Below are 18,371 nucleotides of genomic sequence, written 5' to 3' on the forward strand. Positions count from 1 at the left end.
AGGCCGTAAGAAGGAAGAGGTGTTCGTGAGAGTTTTACAACGGGCGCTACCGGCAAGGCTGTGCAATGTTAAATGCTCTTTACATCATTTCACTATTCTCTTTGACATTTCTGAGAATAAGAATGAAGGGTAAATTTTAACTGGCTATAACGACGCGTAAAACATTTACACTAGACGATACTTTATTTCCTCGCTTATTACATTAAAAGGCCGAAAAGGAATTCTATGCTACTAATATCAGGCAGCGGGGCTAGATTGAGTTGAGTGGTTGTTCGCTAGAAGGGTGCAGTCTGTGAGCTGGCCCTCATTACCAGCGCTTCAGCACGAGTATTCCTTCACCCGCAGGAAAATATGACGCCTTGAACAACGCCTGCCCGCGAGATATCTGCAGAGGTCTATCACTGATAATAATTAGTGCCAGACCCCGTCAAACATCTCCCTAGCACGTCTCAAACGATCCCGCGGGCGGATAACCGTGCGTTCAGCAGCCCTGATAATGAGGGCGTACCGGCAGGCTAAGAGGCGTGTTTTAAGAGCCAGGGATTTTCAAAAGATTTCCTTTCTTTTCGTTAATAAACAAAACAAACAAAAGAGAGAAAGACAAGATCACTGAAGGAAAAATGGTCATCAAATTCGAGAGCAAATAGATTCCTTGTTGCATGGCTCATGCCGGGTAAAGGATATTTCTTTTAACATACTATTAAGTCAGAATTACCAGCACTCTGCAAATGTCTTGTCGGTGTTCACTGTGAAAGATGCAAGGGGATTCAAGCAGTGTAAACACAATACTACCTAAGATTTATGTTTCCGCAAAAAAAAAAAGAACCAAACAAATTTTAAAAATCTACACAAATTATACAGAAAAAAAATTACAGTTACTCTAACCATTGCTGATTGATGTGCAATCTGAAAATCATTACATTAAGCGAACAATTTTAAGCTCCTGATTTCCAGGGAAATATTACTTCAGCTATTCGCATTAGAGTTTCCCTTGTCACACTTTTTAGCTTTTACCAAATCATACAGCGTTTACTGGCGACACATTTGTACAAAATATCTTAGTCCGGGTAATTAACACTAAGAGACCAAACTAAATAAAACTAGAGCAGAACTGCGCGCGGTTACAAGACTATTACATGCTATACTGAGAATTACCTCAGTTTGGAACACAAAGCGATGAGTTTAAAGTTCTATTCAGTGCATTCTTCACGCATTTCTTTCAATTTTTCAATTTTTTTCTATTTTTTATACTTCAATTTTTCTTGCTAGCGTCTTATTTTCGGGAGAGATTCACTCTGAATGCACTTCTCTGCACAACTTAGGCTTCCATCAAAACATGGATGTAGCCTGGTTACTCGGGTTCTGAGTCTGTTCCTTCTTCGTCAGCGGTTTCCAGCCAAGTCAGCCACGAGTTAACCTGAAATGAAAACACATTTTTGTCAGCCTGAACCAAACGCACCATGACAAGTAATTAACAGCACTGATCGTTACCTGAAAGAGAGCTTTTCCTTTGCCGGGATGCTTCTCACTCACATCTTCTTTCCACCTCAAAAACGCGTCCTCCTCCACAACTTCTGTATCGTACAACAACACAAACATGCGCAGCAACATACCTACAAAACAAGTATGGCTGTCTGTAAGAAAGGATATGTGCGCTTCAAATTCCTTGTCAAGTTACTGATACAGCCTCCGAGGTATTTCCAACCACGAACTTTCTTTCCGAAATTATTGCTATATCTTTTCGATTACAAATAGGGTTATGAAAATTTCACTGCATCGGAAATAGCTGATCAGTGAGAGCCACTCACACAGTGCCGTGAAAATACCTAAAGGAACTCCAATTTTTACGAACCAAACACTGAAATCCTAGGCATTACCGACACATTCACCTCCGGACCAATCATGATAAATCTACAAAATCTACAGAATTCCAACCTTAGAATTGCCATGAATAAAGAAGGTGAGTTTCTAAAGAAACTGTCGTGCTGCGTCGGTGGGACAGTGCAACAGAGTAATTTAGTATTATCAACTGAGTTGATAGTGTAAATTGGCCACCGCATAGAGTTTAGCTTTTAAACTCTTTAAGGTGGCCAATTTACGTTGTCAACTCAATTGATAATACTAAAGTACCCTGATAGAATCTACTCCATCAAGTAGTGTGATTGTGCTAAAAATTCTCGCTTCCTTCTCTGCCAATAAGATATTAACATAAAACCATTAAACCTCGAGTTTTTCATGGCTTCTAGTAAGATCTACCTCTACTCCAATAGACAGTCGTAAATACTTTGGTTTTGAATTTACTAGAGTATTCCAAAATTTTCTCTAATGGTAAGAGAGGTTTAAGACGTACAAAAGAGACACTCTAGCTTGGAAAATTTCATTATTGACCATACCTTTTGGAAAACTGTGGTTGTGACAAAATACTTGCAGTGCATACAATACGCTGACCTGGAAGAGAAAAAGATAGGAGACTTAAAAAAAAAGAAAAAAATAAACCCTAAAAATTCGTTTAATAAATGTACGTGCGGCAGACTAATTTGAATACAAATCGGTACAAAATTAAATTTTCTATGTTTTCGGATATATTTACAAGTGCATCTGGAACTGGTTCTGAAACACAGGAAGGCAAAAAATAATGAACCATAAAAGAAAGATCCATAAAATTCTCTTCTCTTGAGAGGAGCTCAAAGAATCCTAGGATAAAACGAAAAATGTATATTCATTTCCCCAAAATGATCCGTGTTGAAAGGTAGATGTGGGGGAAATCAGTGAAAAGTTTGAAGAGATTGAACAAACAAGTTTTACAAACTTACTTGCAATTCGCTTTTCTCGTGAACAAACTTCTCCACCAAAGGAAGTAATTTCTTGATGGCCGCCTTCTCTTTCTCCATCCAGTCCTTTTCTGGGGCTTGTGTAGGGTCCAGGCCCTCACTTAGGGTACTATCCTTGGTGGCGTATTTTAACAAGCTGTGAACAGATTATACAGTTTAAATTGTATATCACATGAAAACAATTTATACATCACTCTTTTTACCATTAGTCCAGTACACTTGTAAGCACTAACGAAGCCAAATTTCAAAAAAATTTACAAAGAATCAGGGTTAGGCAAGACTATCATAAGGTTTTCATAAAACAAGAATTTGTCTTGAAAGGATTTTCACTTACCAAGTGGCAAGCACATTAATAAATTCCGGATTGGTGTGCCACGACGACTCGACGTTATCCTGCAAAAAAAGTTGCAGATTAAAAAGCAGATTCCCTCTATCATCTGAGCAAACATTTCTTCAGCCAGAAAGGATAATTGGTATGTTGGCTTCTCTTTTGTAAGTATACCTTGACCCATTTGTAGATAGCAGTGACGGTGGGATCTTCTTCGATTTTGGAATAAAGATCAGCTTGGATGTGAAGGAGAGGGAAAAGGAATACCAGACTCTGTGGAGAAAGAACAATCATCATTGATTTGTCAGATACCCATTAAATGCTAGTAAGCGCTAAAAGAGGATGGAAAGCTAAACTTGATTTGGATTTTTTCCGTCTAACCACACCCCCCCTCCCCCCCCCCCCCCAGAAGTGATTAACATGTGACTTCTCCCTGTAATATCCATACATTATCCAGCAAACAGGTAATGAGAATACTCAAACTAATCAGGAAGGAGTTTTTGTCTAGATCTAACACCAAACACTCCTAACTACGATACAAGGAAATTGAGAAGTAGCTAGAGAAGAACAATAACACTGAGATTTTGGGAATTTAAGGGTTTAAGATGAAGGTTTTGTCACATGTTGCCTAATGGAAGGCAAAACTGAAGCTAACAAATTATAAACAAACTGACAGACAATCAGTTACTTAGAATAAAACATGAACGCTTGTTTACCAACCATAACTGGGCTTAATTAACCTAACACTGAGAAGAAAGGCAGTGTGAAGGCAAGGGAATTCACCCCAAATAAGTAACACAGGGATCCCAGTTGTGCCCAGGATCTGCCGGAGTCAGTATGTAAAGTCATTTGGTGTTCAATTGCTCATTCTCCCAACATAATTTTTTTACCATTACCCCCATTCACAAACCTGTTTTTCCAGAATGGACATGAAATTCTCACTTGCTCTTTCTCCCTCTGCAAACAAAGAAAAATCCAAAAAGGTAGGTTATACAGCCATAATCTCCATATGTTCTATTTGGATCCACTGATAAAATAACAAGAGTCTTTGGGCATGCAAAGTTTTTCTGTATGTGGCTTCACCTCATTTTCCAAATAAAAACAAAATTGAGAAAAAAGGACAAATGTTTTGACAGAGTTTTAAACATTTCATTGATTAAAAATTGTTGTTGTTCCTTTATGGATTAAACTGATAACTTGTGTCCATAACCAAGCCACTTGTTTCTTGGCTACATTCAATTCAAATAATAAATGTTATCTAAAAGGCAATAAAAATTTTCTGTTGTTGACAAACCTGGTAATGAAGGCAACAGATCTAATTTGCTGTCAGTGAATTCTTTTACTAGCCACTCCTGAAGAATAATGTAAAGATTTACTTAGAATAAAGAAAGCAGAACGAACATGCAAAGGGAGAAGCACACAGAAATTGGCCAAAAAAATTTCCTTTAGAAAAGGATAGCTATAACATACCGGTCCTTTCAAGGCCTCTAGTTCCTTTAGACACAACAGGAGAGTTGGGTGGAAATTCCCATTTTCAGTCAGGGAGCTCACCTCGATTAAATTCAAAATTCCCTGTCGGAAATCAAGTCAAAGTTTTAAAATGTTTTATGCACTGTCCTAGAGAGATGCTGAGCAGCTAAAAGGATTTTTAGTCAGTGATCTGTCACATGAGGAGTGATAGGGTGGAAGAGTTTTACCTCTTCAGTATGTTCCCTACTCCTGAAAAGAGGCTGTGGTTAAAAAAAGATTACTGAAGTTGATTAAGAGTTGACCAAAGCTGTTGAATAACTGATTTCTGCTCTAAAAAAATGATGTTAGTGGAAGCATGGCCAGGACAGCTTAATCTAAATACTTTCCCTCCAGGGGGGCAGTGGTTTCATTTCATTTGGCCTATGTCAGATTCCTCAATCTGACCTGGGACTTGGATAGGAGGGGGAGGGGGTTAGGGGTAATTTTGTCATACATTAAAATGCTTTGCCATCTTCACTTGCTTTATAAATAACTCAAGCCAACCTTTTAAGCCATAAGCAACTTAATTGTTACCTGTGTTACAGCTTTAGCCATGAACTGTGCCATATGTTTCTTGATTTTCAGGTCCTCTTCCTGTGGGTCTTGGTGCTGTTCCAGCACACCTGAAACTCCCTGCACAATGAGAAAGAGTTATTTTGAAATTGTTTTGACACCAAAGTTCTACAAGGAAGTATCTGATGTAACACTAAGTAACAATGTACATAACTTGTATCTGACTATATAAATCCAATTTTTCACATTCTCAAGAAATGTTTGAGGGGAAATTAATTGATCTGTTGACCATAAAGATTCCACAACATCTATGCTTTGGTGCCCAGTTTGCATGAAAGTGCTAGATCATGAAAAAACTTCAGCCAAGTTTTTCACAATATATAAATTGTACGCTCCTGAGCTTGCAAAGTCTTCAAAGGTTTAGTAATCATTTCAGATCATAAAATTTGTTTGCTTCATTTCAAACCTTGCACAAGGGAGTGCGGCAAGCTTGCATATAAACTTGATTTACGAAGAAAGTTGTACTGAGATTATGTAAGTGGCTCACTAGACAGCCATTTAACAACCATTACTGTTAACCCATTACACCCTAATGTCAGCATGCATATTCTCTTCATTGTTCTCTATACATTTCTTAAGGAGCTGAAAAGGAGAATTTGTTTACTAATCGCGAGCTTCTTTAGCTGATAATTCTCATGACCTTAATATGTGACTTGAGGGTGATATTGTAATGAGAAATTAGATGTTAGTCATTCTTGGGGGTCAGAGGGTTAGGTCACTCAGACATGAAGCAGAACATGTAAATGAACATAAAGCCTACCTTGATAAACATGTCTGCTGTTAACAGCTGTGACTTGTGCAAGGAAACAAAGAGCTGACTGAAACATTCCTGATCTTCTGTACCAAGACTTCTAGCAAACAGCTGACTGATGAGGCTTGTAAAATACCTTAGTATGAAAAGGAAAAAAAATTGATTGGGTTTGACATTTTTCAAACTCTCACAAGCAATTTATTAGAGAATGTATGAAGTCTGCATAAGATAGTAATTTCCCCTATCATAAAACAGAGAAAAGAATACATGAGGATTTAAAGCATTAGCAAAACAAGATAACAAACTCAAGATATTTCACTAAAAACGTTATCATTTTGTATATTATGACCAAGTTCCTTCATGGTGTAAGGAAGCAAAAAACACTTTTCTTTACTCAAATTTTTTTAAAATCAATTTAGAAAGCAATTTACAATACTAGCAGTACTGTTTACAGTAAGGAACTTGCAATGCTTACATTATTTTCAATACTAACTTGAAGTAAGTACATGGTAATCAGTTTCTTTCAAAACTCACCTTATTTACTAAAAAAAAGAACAGTATGTCTAGCAAACAATTGTCTACAACTGCATACCTTGCTCCTTTGATATCCTTTATAGCTCTTGTTGCAGTTTCTACATCCTTGGACTCCAAAAAGTCAGTGACAATGTTCTCCTGTGAAGATAACATAACATTCCTCATTCTATATAAACCACATTACAGAATTTTTGAAAGTTCAGTTAACTACAAAAATTGAAAATTAAGCTTTTTCATACAAGTAGAGTAAAAGAAAACATTCTTCACTTCCACAGTAACATGCTCAATTGTGAGAGTGTTCCAAGTAAAATATGCCAGATATAATAAATAAATGGTTATCTAAATAAAAAAGTGGAGCAGGCCACTCGCAATTTGCTTGTGGAGATCAGCTGTAGAAGGAGCTTGTGGTTTGTTTTGTTTCTTTGCTTTCTCTATTATGGGTGGAGCAGTAGTTCTGTTTAAGGGATCCTGAAATATTAAATACAAATTGAACTGATTTTTCTAAAGTAATTAAATAAAGTAAAATCCATAAGTTTTCAGAAATTGCTTTCATAAAATATTATGTACTTATTGACTGAAAGTGAGAGTGGGACAAGATAGTATTTGTTTTACGTAACATCACTCAGTCTACCCTTTACACCCCAACATCAGTATGAAAATTCTCCATAATTTACTCTATACTCTTCCTAGGTTGCTGACGGGGAGAATTTTGTTGATCAATCAAGAACTACTTTAGTTGGTGATCATTTCCTTAAAGCCTGGTTTTCAATAGCAACACAAGCACAAGCATTGGCACAAACACAAACATAAAAAAAAGGAAAATTTTTTATCCATGTGCTAGTGTTTATGCTTGGGTCAAGGCCATTTTCATGGTGAAATAAGAACTGTTATGCTTGCTTTTATGCTTGCCCTTATGCTTGTGTCACTACTGAAGACCAGGCTCAGTTCTTATGACCTTAATGTAAGATTCAGGGGTGATATTGTAAGTCACTCATGGGTTAAAAAAGGTTAAGGGAATATTCACACCTTACCAATTTTTTTCTCTCATTCTTCTTATTTATCAGCTTCTTACAGCCCTACCACCCATTCCCTTTGCTATTTACTGTAAACAATAATTTTAGTCGCACTGTTCTCGAGAGATGAATCATGAAAAAATTGATTGATTGATTCTAAATTGATACTTACCAGTTGCTTTTGAGTTGGTGGGGTTTGAGATCTGCCACCTACATGTACACTAGGCCTCTGAGACGCAGCAATTGAATCCCTTGCTGGCCGCAAACTTATCTGGAAGGAAAAAAAAACATAATTTCAATATTTAAAATGTGGAAAATTGACAAAAGCTCTTAACTTTACAATGGGGCACAGATGACCACAGGGCAGATAATGCTTTTCAACAAGTCTCAGTTGTTTGAAGGGTGGACAATGTTATCTACTGGAAAAATCTCTATCCAGTGGATAGCACAGTACGTTTTGGAGAGCACTTTATCCGTTGGATGGTGTTATCCACTCTTTCAACAACTGGGCCCAGTGGAAGGGCACAATCAAAATTCATTAAGCTATCCACTTGATAGAGATTAATCCTGTAAAGAGTGTTAATCCACCCTTAAATCAACTGGGACCTGAATTTTAAACATGTTATTTTAAGACATACAGCTTTGACAACACAAGTGCTGTAAAGAAGGTCTATTTTCCAGGTCAGGCCTTTACTGGCATTGTCTGTCTTCATTTTTTTAAGCAACAATTTAAGTGGAAGAGTGTTGATCAAGATAGAATCTTTTTCCAACAAAAATGCAACCACTGTAGAACTCAAGAGTAACATACCTCTCCATCTGAACTCATATGATTTTGCCGTGTTGCTGGCCTCCATCCCCCTGTAAACAATGGTTCAAAAAAGTTTTTCAATCAGCTCACCAGGCAATTGGTTAGTTAGCTGGTCACTCTACATTTAGGGGACATTTCATACCTTTTAGAAAAGGATATATCAGGCAGCTAATTATTTCTACAATGACAAGTATTGTTGGTTAGGTTCCAGTCTTAGTAAGGAAGGAGTTTGTAATGTCAAATTTAATACTTCTAGGTTTGTGGCAGAGGTTGCATAGCCGCCATTGGAAGACAAATTAACATTAAGGGACCTTTAACTGAGTTCCATACCTCCTGTTGGTTTTGAGTTGTTTGCTGCAGAATTGGAGGACATGGTTGTTTGTTTGGCTGATGACAAATCAGCCCATGGGTCCCGAGGTGCAAATTGGTCATAATCATCATCATGATACCTGTAAATAAAATAAACATCTTATCAGTAGATTCCTAAGCCTTTTCTTTCAGGATAATTCTGATCATTTGGTACATACAGTACCACTCACATAAATGGTAACCAAAAATGGAAATAAAATGTGCCAAAAAATCACATGTAAATGCAAACAAAAAAAGGAATGTATAAAGATCAAATTTATAACTTTACTTACTGATATAATTATCAATCTTCAATGGACATATGTGCTGTCATGGCAATATTGCAGATTGCAGATCAAATACAATTTAAAGAAAGAGCAAGTATTTTGAAACCCATGAAAAAAATTCTGAATGCTGATTTGTGTAAATAAATGAATGGCTCATTTTCTTTTTCTTAATTACAATAAATAAACTCTTACTAGGACCACTTCCAAACTGAGATCAGGCGTCTAAAATAAAGAGGTCTACCTCAAAAGAAAACATATTGCAAAAGGTGACTTGTAATTTCAATAACAGGAACTTAAGACTTAACCCTTTCACTTCCAAGATCACATAAGTAATTCTTACTGTCTGCCTTTCAATTCTTTTGATGTCAGTTCAGAGAATTTGGTGCTGGATCAACTTATAATCCTTCAATTTATTTTTTTCTTCACTCTCATCACTTGTCTGCTTGATGTTGCATTGATATTGTAAGGAGATATCTTGTCTTGGTCTCTCATGTGAATTAGAGGGTGAAAAAAAGTGTCCAAAGAATCTGAGTGACAATACCTTAAACCAAACCCAGACCTGTCTGGGGGTACTCCACCAGGTCCAAATTCATCAAAGCGTGGACCATAGGGACGAAATCCATTGTCTGTGACAAACACATCATTCATGCCTCTGCTCATCTGTTGGTGCTCTGATCCTCTCCCAGCTCCTCTACCCATTCCATGGTTCATCCAGTTACCAGGAGCATGTGGTGGGATGTTACGAGGTGCATGGCCATGAACTGGAACAGGGAAACCAGGTCTACCACCTTGATTCTAGAGAGAGAACAATTTTAGGTTAATAATGACAGAATAATAATAATAATAATAATAATAATAATAATAATAATAATAATAATAATAACCATCATCATTATGAAAGTAAAAGGACTTCCTTATTGAGGGTGATTTACAATAATCTACATGTGGCCCCCAAAAAATGTCGCTATGTCACTGTTCTAAAAATAAAAACAGTTTTACTGTAACAGACTTTATTTTCTAAGTTTTTAGATAAACAAGCTAAATGGGGTGCTGCACTTCCACATAATAGGTAGACAATTTCATAGCCTTGATGCACCATAAAGAAAAAAAACTGTGTCTAGGAATATTTTCAAATTTTAAAACCATTCTGTGCTCCTCCTTATAACTTAAGATATTCCAAAGCCCCAACAGCCAACAAGTATGATGACCTAGGTTTTCAAGGTAATCTGGAAAGTCAGTTTAAAGAAATTGAATACAAAATCACCCAGGATAATCAGGGGCACTACACATTCATACAAGGTACATGCATAGGCTGTACAAGGACTGCACCAAGTTACCTGCCAGGCCTCTTGGCGAATCTGCTGAATCATTTTAGGCCCTGTCTCATGTACAGCCTTCCGTGGAATCCACTGTCAAACACAAGTAATAACAAATATATTGCATTAAACTGTAATTCCCAAGACCTGAGTGTTCATTCTCCCCTCTAGCTTCTATGTATTTCCTTATAAATTAGTTGCCAGAGTTTGGTGTCAGATCAAGCAACTTGTATTCAATAAGTTGGAGTATTCTCATTACCTGTTTGCTGGATAATGTAAGGAATTCCAATTGTAAAGAGAAGTTACATGTTAATCACTTCTAGGGGTTAGAGGGTAACCATGAAATGTCATGATTACACTCCTGGTAACACATCATGCGACTATTCTCTTATCAAGTTGAGTCATAGAGGCAGGCTACTATATAATGTGGTTTTTACCTTAGTATTGCGTAGTTCTATGACATCTTCAATCATGAACCTTATGCGAACTGGAAAGTCCCCACGGCATAAAAGCTGCTGGGTGCGCTCAAAGTACTGATCCATCAGAGACTGAAAGAAAAAGCCAACAATTAAAAAATAAAATAAACTTAATTGACTCAAAGACAAGTGCAATTCCTACAAAGCTGACAAGACATCCTGACCAGTCTGAATATTCTCCTATCTTCAAGGAGACAAGTGTTAAAAACTAAGAAATTATCAACTGTGGACATTGTTTGATAAAAACACTCAGTTCTAAGAGATAGCCAAGAGATAAATGTATCTACTTTCAAATCTTGCATATATAAGAGAAACCTAGTTGAAACAAAGTAGTGACGAAGAAATTCACACTCAAGTTACTAACTCCAAGGATCTACTCTGAGCAATTGTTAATCCTTAAGCTATCCAAACTGATTTGTACCTTAGCTTTGGGAATGTCCAGTCTAGGTCCCACAGTTCTCATCAAGTAACAGAGACACTCCATGGACTCCGACAAGTCTGCCACTGAAGCACGCTTCTTCTTGTCCAACAGCTAAGGAAAGAGGAACCATAAATAAGCAAACCTTTTACACCCTAACATCAGAATGCAAATTCTCCATACTGTTATCTGTATACTTCTTAAGGTACTGACAAGGAGAATTTGTTTAACAATCAAGAATTCCTTTAGTTGGTGATCATTGCCCTTATTCTCATGACCTTAATGTGTAATTCAGGGGTGATATTATGGGGATATATTAAATGCTAGTCACTCTCAGGGTTCTCCCACAACCCAAACATATGGATTCCTAGACTAAGACTAATTTTTTACTAAAAGATGGCAAAAGTTATGAAAAGGTGTTTCTGCGGATGTGATTCACTGTCTTGAAATAACATACTTAGTCTTATCACTAAAATATTCTTTACCTGCTTAATGCATCTGTGTACAATGGCCTCATGCAACATGTCATACTTATAGAGTTCACCTATTTGCAGAAAATCGACTTAGTGTCAACAAATAACTATTATCTTATACAAATTCTTCTACAAAATGCAATCTTTCTGTTGACTTCTTTTGCCCTGCTTACAGATTCTGGTGTAATACTTACAGGAAAATAAATTTCTGTAGATTCTTCTGAACAATAAACCCTTCAATAGAAGTAAATGGTATGCACAAGAAACAAAGTTTTAAACACCAATTGAGAAAAGATAAACTTGAAGGACAAACTTTTTGAACTTGTAGTGAACATTTTATTTTTTTTTTTTATCACCTCTCAAAGTAAAACAAGGTTGGGTGCTGTTGAAGTTTATTTTACTTACTTTATGAACTACTAGTTATTTCCATGACACTTGTCTGGAAAGCTCTGCTCTCAACCTACCAATGAAACGTATGTTTCCCAACACTTTACGCTTAATAGTAGACCGTTGTTCCTCCTCTTCCGGTGTAAGTGGACCATCTTTTTTATCAAAAGCTACCATACAAAAGGCATTAAGATGCAATATTAATATTGTCAATGAAAAGCTAAGGACTTTGCCAACTACACAAAACAAGAAACCCACTGACATCAGCTAAAAGCATCCTGTTTAACAGAAAAATGTAGGTAAATGAATGTTTCATCGTTTGTCACACAATATAGAGTCAGACTATCAAATGTATTGATACTGATGTTTCAACTCCTCTAATGCAAGTCTTCATGGGATGATGAGGTGAAAAGTTTACTTGTATTATGTCCTGTTTTATAGGATTTATTAACACACCATGGAGAAAAAGAAAAGTGGATTTACTAACACACCACACCACAAAAGGGGAATGCTAGAAATGGGAAAAAGCCAAATGGATGGATTGATTGATACAACAAAATTGGAGAAATGTAATGTGTGGTGTTGGACTTGACAGTCTCTCATAAATCTACCTTTAAAAATAAAAGCTTCAGACATACAGCATCAGCCTAGTTAAAAGCATTTTCAAGGTTCTAACAGCTAAACAGCAAAAAACCGTCAAAAAATAATGCAAATACATTAAAAATGCATTTGCTTCATGTCAAATTAAAACATGTCACCATGCAGAAGGTATTATTAGATTACCTTGACTAGCTTTGGTTCTGTTGTTGAATTCATCCTCACACTGTTTGAGAAGCAAACGTCGGAATGTCTGAAAAACACCAAGGTGATTAACAAGCAACTCCTCCCTATAACATCCAAACATTATCAAGTAAACAGGTAAATGAGAATACTCAAACTTGACCGCTTAAAGTGGTTATCTTGACCTAAAACCAAATTCTTGTCACTTATTGACAAGAAAATGTGTAACAGTTTGAGGAGAGAATTAATTATCAGATCTTGGGAGCTAAATGGTTAAGAAGAGCCTTTTTTTAAGAGAAAGCCTTGAACAGGAGGCTAGAAACTAATTCTTTCAGACAAATATATGCCACAAAATTCAGACCTACATGTCATGTAAGGCAGGTGACTGAATTCATGACAATAAAATCCATAGAGCTAGTAATGTTCAACTAAACTTTACCATTGAAATCAAGGGAACAATTAGCTTCTTTCAAATATGAGGCTATGATATTCAAATCTTTAATAGGAAACCAATTATATGGACTTGTTTTAGTCTTAGAAAATAAGACCTCCTAGAACACAATTTATAGTTAGCAATTAAATTTACTTGTAAACTTAAAGTGGTTAAGCAACAGACTTCCCTTTAAAAGCTATGCAACAATTACAGGTGATAAAACCAGCCATGGTAATAGTGCAAGGTTTATGTTTCTTTAAAAAATGTTAGCTAAAAATCTTCCAGTAAAAACAGAGATAACAATTTTTTTTGGTGATAACTTTCAAAGTTGTACTTACCGAGTTTCCAGTTTTTCCAGGATCATCAAAGTTTGGTGCCTCTTCACTAAGCCGCAGACACAGCTGGGCGTACATAGAACTGTATTTTGGTTCATCGAGAGCTTTTTCAAAAACCTTAACATAGAGAAACATAGTTGAGAAATACATGTAATTTATAGAAAAAAAAATAGTATACAAGCTGTCAAGAATCATAAAAGCATGGGTCTTGGGTAGGTCTGGATAAACAAGTCTGGGAGCGTAAACAAGAAACAACATCTCAACCATCCATCCAAAATAATTATCTTACCATAATTCTAAGGAAGTTCTGTAAAAGCCCCATACAGGTAAAGCATGTATGAACAACTGACAGATGTGAAGAGAAAACTTTGAAACAAAATCTATTCCCAGTATTAGATTTCCAGAGAGAAATATGAATTTCAAGAGCAGAGTGAATGCATGTGATGTAAACAGTTTATTGGTCCTAAGTATTAGGGAGTAGTATTTGAGCTAAGCAATTTGCTCTTACTTCTTGAATTACATTAAATACACTTACCAACAGAATCACACCTTTGAGAATGTACTTGGTCTCAATACCCACTCCAAGCAGTTCATTACATAGTTTATCAAATTTATCCGGAGTTAGTTTATTAAGGATCCTGAGGGAAGAAAGGCAAGAACATCTTATATCAAGAAGCTGGAATCTTAGTCCCACTGGCTTTTCTATCACATACAAATCTTCATATGCTTTGGAATAAAAGATCAAAAATAGGATAGAACACTACTTTAATAACATTAGCAATTAGAGTAAACATCAGCAATTAAATTACAGAGTTCCTTCCCAGAGGAAATGAGTTCAATGTGTACTAAATGGAAGCATAAATAAGTGGTAAGCCTGAGGCTTGCAATATAGTTTTCTTCACAGTTCCACTTGTGTTTAGAAAATCTCTGAAAAACAGAGACAGACAAAGACATTCCTCCAGAGAGACACTTGTGCTCTCAAGAGAAATTTTCTTGTTTCCCAAAGGAATGATCAATATCAAAGTTGTTCTCTTAAGAACACTCGGGCTACAAAATAAAATTCAAGCTTCTTAATTAAATTCAACAACACCCCAATCATTTTACAACAACAAAAAAATTCTCATCATTGACGTATGCCTACGAAAAATCATTTTTACAAGAAAGAAAAGACTGCATCTGTTCGTAAAATCGATGGGTTCCAACGAAAGAAAGCTCAACTGACAGTTGAAGTCACAAATTAGACTTTACAGTGTCGAGTTTTCAAGCCATTGTAAGGCTACATCAAAAATGGTTACAACATTTACGTACAGATCACATATTCTTAACCACTGAAGAGACCAAAATTATCATAAAAACCTTAATAAATGCATAAGAAGCAAAGAACGACATTTTTACCCTCGGACCCGTCGAAAAACCGCTTCATCGTCACGATATTGAAGCCGGTTTATCTGTGGAGGGACCCATCGTTGAAAAGTTTGCTGCGAGTGAACTTGGTTTTGCTCTTGTAACGGCAGCGATGCGGGTACAACCTCCCTGACTCCGGAAAAATCTGAAGATTTTGCCCCGCGTCCGTCCACTTTTGTAACTTTTCACTTGTCTACTAAAACGCGTCGTTGAAGGAAAACCTGCAAAAGAAGAAATATTTCTAAACAAAGGCGAGGATCACGCCATCATACCAATTCGCGAATTCTTTTTTTTTTCCAGCGCATATAGATCTCTAGATACTTAATAGAAGTACAAATTGTTCAACTTAGTTCATAAGGCGAATTTTGGCTCAAATCTTACCGTAGAAAAAAGAAAAAAAGGGAAAATTATCGCTGATTTCTTTCGCCCGCTTTACTCTCAATGATATCCCGTGTATTCTAAGCGATTTTTCTCTCTAAAGCGTTCCCAATATGCTATACGGGCAGATACCCATAAGGCAGTTTGCAATACGGCACAGGACTCCGAACATACAGGACACCAAATTAAAACGGCCGGAAAGTACAGATAACAAAGTCTGGCTGATATAATGGTACAATTTTAATCCAAAATGTGATTAAGACGGATTAATTAAAGAGAAGTTTCCAGGGATTCCTGGTGAGATAAATCTCGTGATGGGAATGTAAGTTGTTTGCTTCTTGACTCCTTGACTCCCCCCATCTTAGTCTCGTACCCAGACGTTCCGCGGCCAAGCGGTTAGGATCTGGATACGCGATTACCCCGCAGAGGCCGGGGTCTCGAAAGCGGCCGTAACATACTTGTACAATCAAGCGTTTCAGTTGGAACAATATGTTTGTATTTTGGCAAAACTCATTATGATCTCTCCGGAAAGGAAACATTTTTTTGCCGAGAAGGCATAGGTTGAAGATTTTGAGTCGAACTTGTAAAGATGGCGCTAGCGAACTCAGTAAATGATGAGACAAACTCGTCGTAACTTAGGCGAAATGAAAGGGGGAGAAACCTCCAAAAATAGCGCTGAAGAATAGAATACGTGCCAAACGAAAAAAGGAAAGTGTTGGAAGCTAACATTTCAGCTCTAGCTTTCGTGCTTCAGTGTCAAACACGATTTGGCAGACTGATAAAGAGTGCGGGGGAGGGTCAGTTAAGAGAAATCCATTTTGCAGTTCTTGGTGGCTTTTAATGCTATTTTGAATCAAGGTACTTGTACATACGACGCAACGTGAAACTAGTGAGTCCTGTAGAAATAAGAACAATTTTATTATTTTAGTTAGTTAGTTTGAAAATGCCTGTGACGTCATGTGAAAACCAAGAATACCGTGTCAAAGTCATTCGGCATTCAGGCAAAACAGTCAGACTTTTAAAGAAAACCTTCAGTATAAATAAATACTGGAAGCTTAATTCTACGTGGTCGAACAGTTCTTTGAGTAACTTGCATTATTTTCATCTAGTCATCTCAAAGCTTGAGATGTCATTATCGGGTCTGGGGAGTGTTTTTGTAAATGCAGATCTCCCCTCTTGCTCTTATTCTTCCGGGTTCTCTTTGTTTGAGACCCTTTCTGTAGTAATTCCAAAAAAGACACTCTGTACTGCCTATTCATGAAGCCGTAAATGAGAGGGTTGCTTGCATGACTTACGAAAATCAATACAAAAGATGAGAAGTCTAGCCACAGAGGTAATTCAAAATCGGAGTTTAAAATCTCGATGAAGTTGACAACAGAAGCAGGAACAAAGCAAATTATATACGATACAACCACTATCATAACAGCAGAAGTTATCTTATATTCATCTGAACTCAGTTTACTTCGTTCTTGATGAAAATGTAGACTCCAAACTCTGTTTCTGTGCAGTTTCACGACTTGAAAAACACGGAAATAAGCGAAACAGATAATTACCAGAGCTGGAATGGTCATTGTACCAACTAGGAAAAATGCGTACGAACTCTTCGTGCGAAATCGAAACAAGCAAAGGCATTTGCCAGGATCGAAAGCATAACTCGACCAGCCTACCAAAGGTGGTACAGCGTACATCAAAGGCAGTGTCCAAATGAACAAAATCATAATCATAATAGACTTGGCAGTGAATATCTTGTCGTATTTTTCCTCATGCATAACCTTGAAATATCGATTAATGCTGATGGTTGTTAAGCTGAGCATAGATGCGAGCACAAACTCCACAGTCAAGAAAGCTGTGATTTGACAAATAGTTTCGCCAAACATCCAGTACCCTCCATTTATAGCGGTAACAAGCATAAAGAATATGTTGCAGCTCTGAAGTGTGTCCGCGACGGCGAGGTTAGCTATCAAAATATGGCTTCTAGCTTTCAGTCTTGAAGAACTTTTGATAATCCACACAATGAGAAGATTTCCAGCCACACCGACAGCCATTATGAAGGTAAGAACCAAGCTGCTAAATGCCACAGCTACCACCGAAAACATTGCGTGTCTAAACAGTTACAGATCTTTGATTACCTTGGCAGTTTTGCAAATTTGTTTACTGAACCGCTTTCAGTTCCCTTTCTCATGAAAACATCCAATTCTTTCGGCTACAAGATGCCTTTGATAAGGCAGCGCATGTGCAAGTATGATGAAATTAAAATCTTGCGGCTAATGTTTAAGAACTTATCATAAGTTTTTTATAGTAAGTAGAGCTATCTGATCAATGTCTTCGCGACAGCTTGAACAAAGTGATAAATGAAGTGGTGTTCGACTTTGTAACAAAAACATTCACAGCTCACCAAGAGTCCACAAAGTTTCAAGTGGATTGTAAATTGCGTGCAATTTATGTTTATTTGCACGACAGAGTGCCATTAGTGCAGTGTAAATAAAGGAGTGGTTTTATAACAAAAAAATAGATGCTTCGCGAAATTTTCCATGGCTAAAGCAACTGTTAGGTTGATATCGATTAAAGAACAATCTATAAGCTGTAAATCGAAAATTGAACTGTAAAATTCATCATCGTTTTGGCAGAGATATTGTTAAAACAAGGTCATTAACGAAGCCTGTTTACAGCCTCAAGGTTAAATCGCTTTGCATAATTCATAGAAATTTAACTTAACATAAGGCGGATATCACGAAAAGTAACCACAGGAAAAGGTTTTTGAAACAATTGTGATTTTATTGAAAAGCAATAAGGCAAAAAAATAATCATTTTAGATTTTGGGTAAGAACTAAGGCTGAAAACTCCTCGATAACAATCCACTATACATAAATAATTAATGAAATCTATCTTTACGTCCCTCTTGAGTTTGCATAAACTTTCCTTCGTCAATTAAACGATCACTTCAGGCGCCAGCGGAGAAAAGCGTCGGCTTGGAAACGAGGAAAATCAC

The 18,371-nt window shown here is 36.8% G+C and overlaps 2 protein-coding genes across 3 annotated transcripts; both read right to left on the bottom strand.

Annotated features, from left to right (window-relative positions):
- Positions 1 to 164: 164 nt before the first annotated feature.
- On the bottom strand, positions 165 to 15,497 carry LOC113673095 (eukaryotic translation initiation factor 4 gamma 2). Of its 2 annotated transcripts, XM_027189450.2 has the most exons (27): positions 15,386 to 15,497; positions 14,996 to 15,225; positions 14,136 to 14,238; positions 13,604 to 13,717; positions 12,836 to 12,902; positions 12,130 to 12,222; positions 11,678 to 11,736; positions 11,196 to 11,306; positions 10,736 to 10,846; positions 10,320 to 10,391; positions 9,524 to 9,777; positions 8,678 to 8,796; positions 8,348 to 8,397; positions 7,712 to 7,810; positions 6,896 to 6,994; positions 6,585 to 6,664; positions 6,002 to 6,128; positions 5,203 to 5,301; positions 4,630 to 4,731; positions 4,454 to 4,511; positions 4,070 to 4,116; positions 3,334 to 3,432; positions 3,166 to 3,224; positions 2,814 to 2,967; positions 2,394 to 2,448; positions 1,492 to 1,613; positions 165 to 1,417 (listed from the first exon to the last, which is right to left on the bottom strand). In XM_027189450.2, exons 4-27 carry the CDS (start codon positions 13,676 to 13,678, stop codon positions 1,352 to 1,354), a joined length of 2,277 nt encoding a protein of 758 aa, XP_027045251.2. In that variant the 5' UTR covers positions 13,679 to 13,717; positions 14,136 to 14,238; positions 14,996 to 15,225; positions 15,386 to 15,497; the 3' UTR covers positions 165 to 1,351. The 2 variants fall into 2 exon arrangements, with proteins under 2 accessions (XP_027045251.2, XP_089039894.1); XM_089183768.1 differs by lacking the exon at positions 6,896 to 6,994.
- A 701-nt stretch (positions 15,498 to 16,198) lies between these two features.
- LOC113673134 (melatonin receptor type 1B-B) lies at positions 16,199 to 18,066 on the bottom strand. Its single transcript, XM_027189502.2, has one exon. It carries the CDS (start codon positions 17,476 to 17,478, stop codon positions 16,492 to 16,494), a length of 987 nt encoding a protein of 328 aa, XP_027045303.2. The 5' UTR covers positions 17,479 to 18,066; the 3' UTR covers positions 16,199 to 16,491.
- Between the last annotated feature and the right edge of the window lie 305 nt (positions 18,067 to 18,371).

The sequence above is a fragment of the Pocillopora damicornis genome, chromosome 10, assembly GCF_964200805.1.
Source record: "Pocillopora damicornis chromosome 10, jaPocDami1.2, whole genome shotgun sequence".
In the NCBI taxonomy this organism is placed as follows: domain Eukaryota; kingdom Metazoa; phylum Cnidaria; class Anthozoa; order Scleractinia; family Pocilloporidae; genus Pocillopora; species Pocillopora damicornis.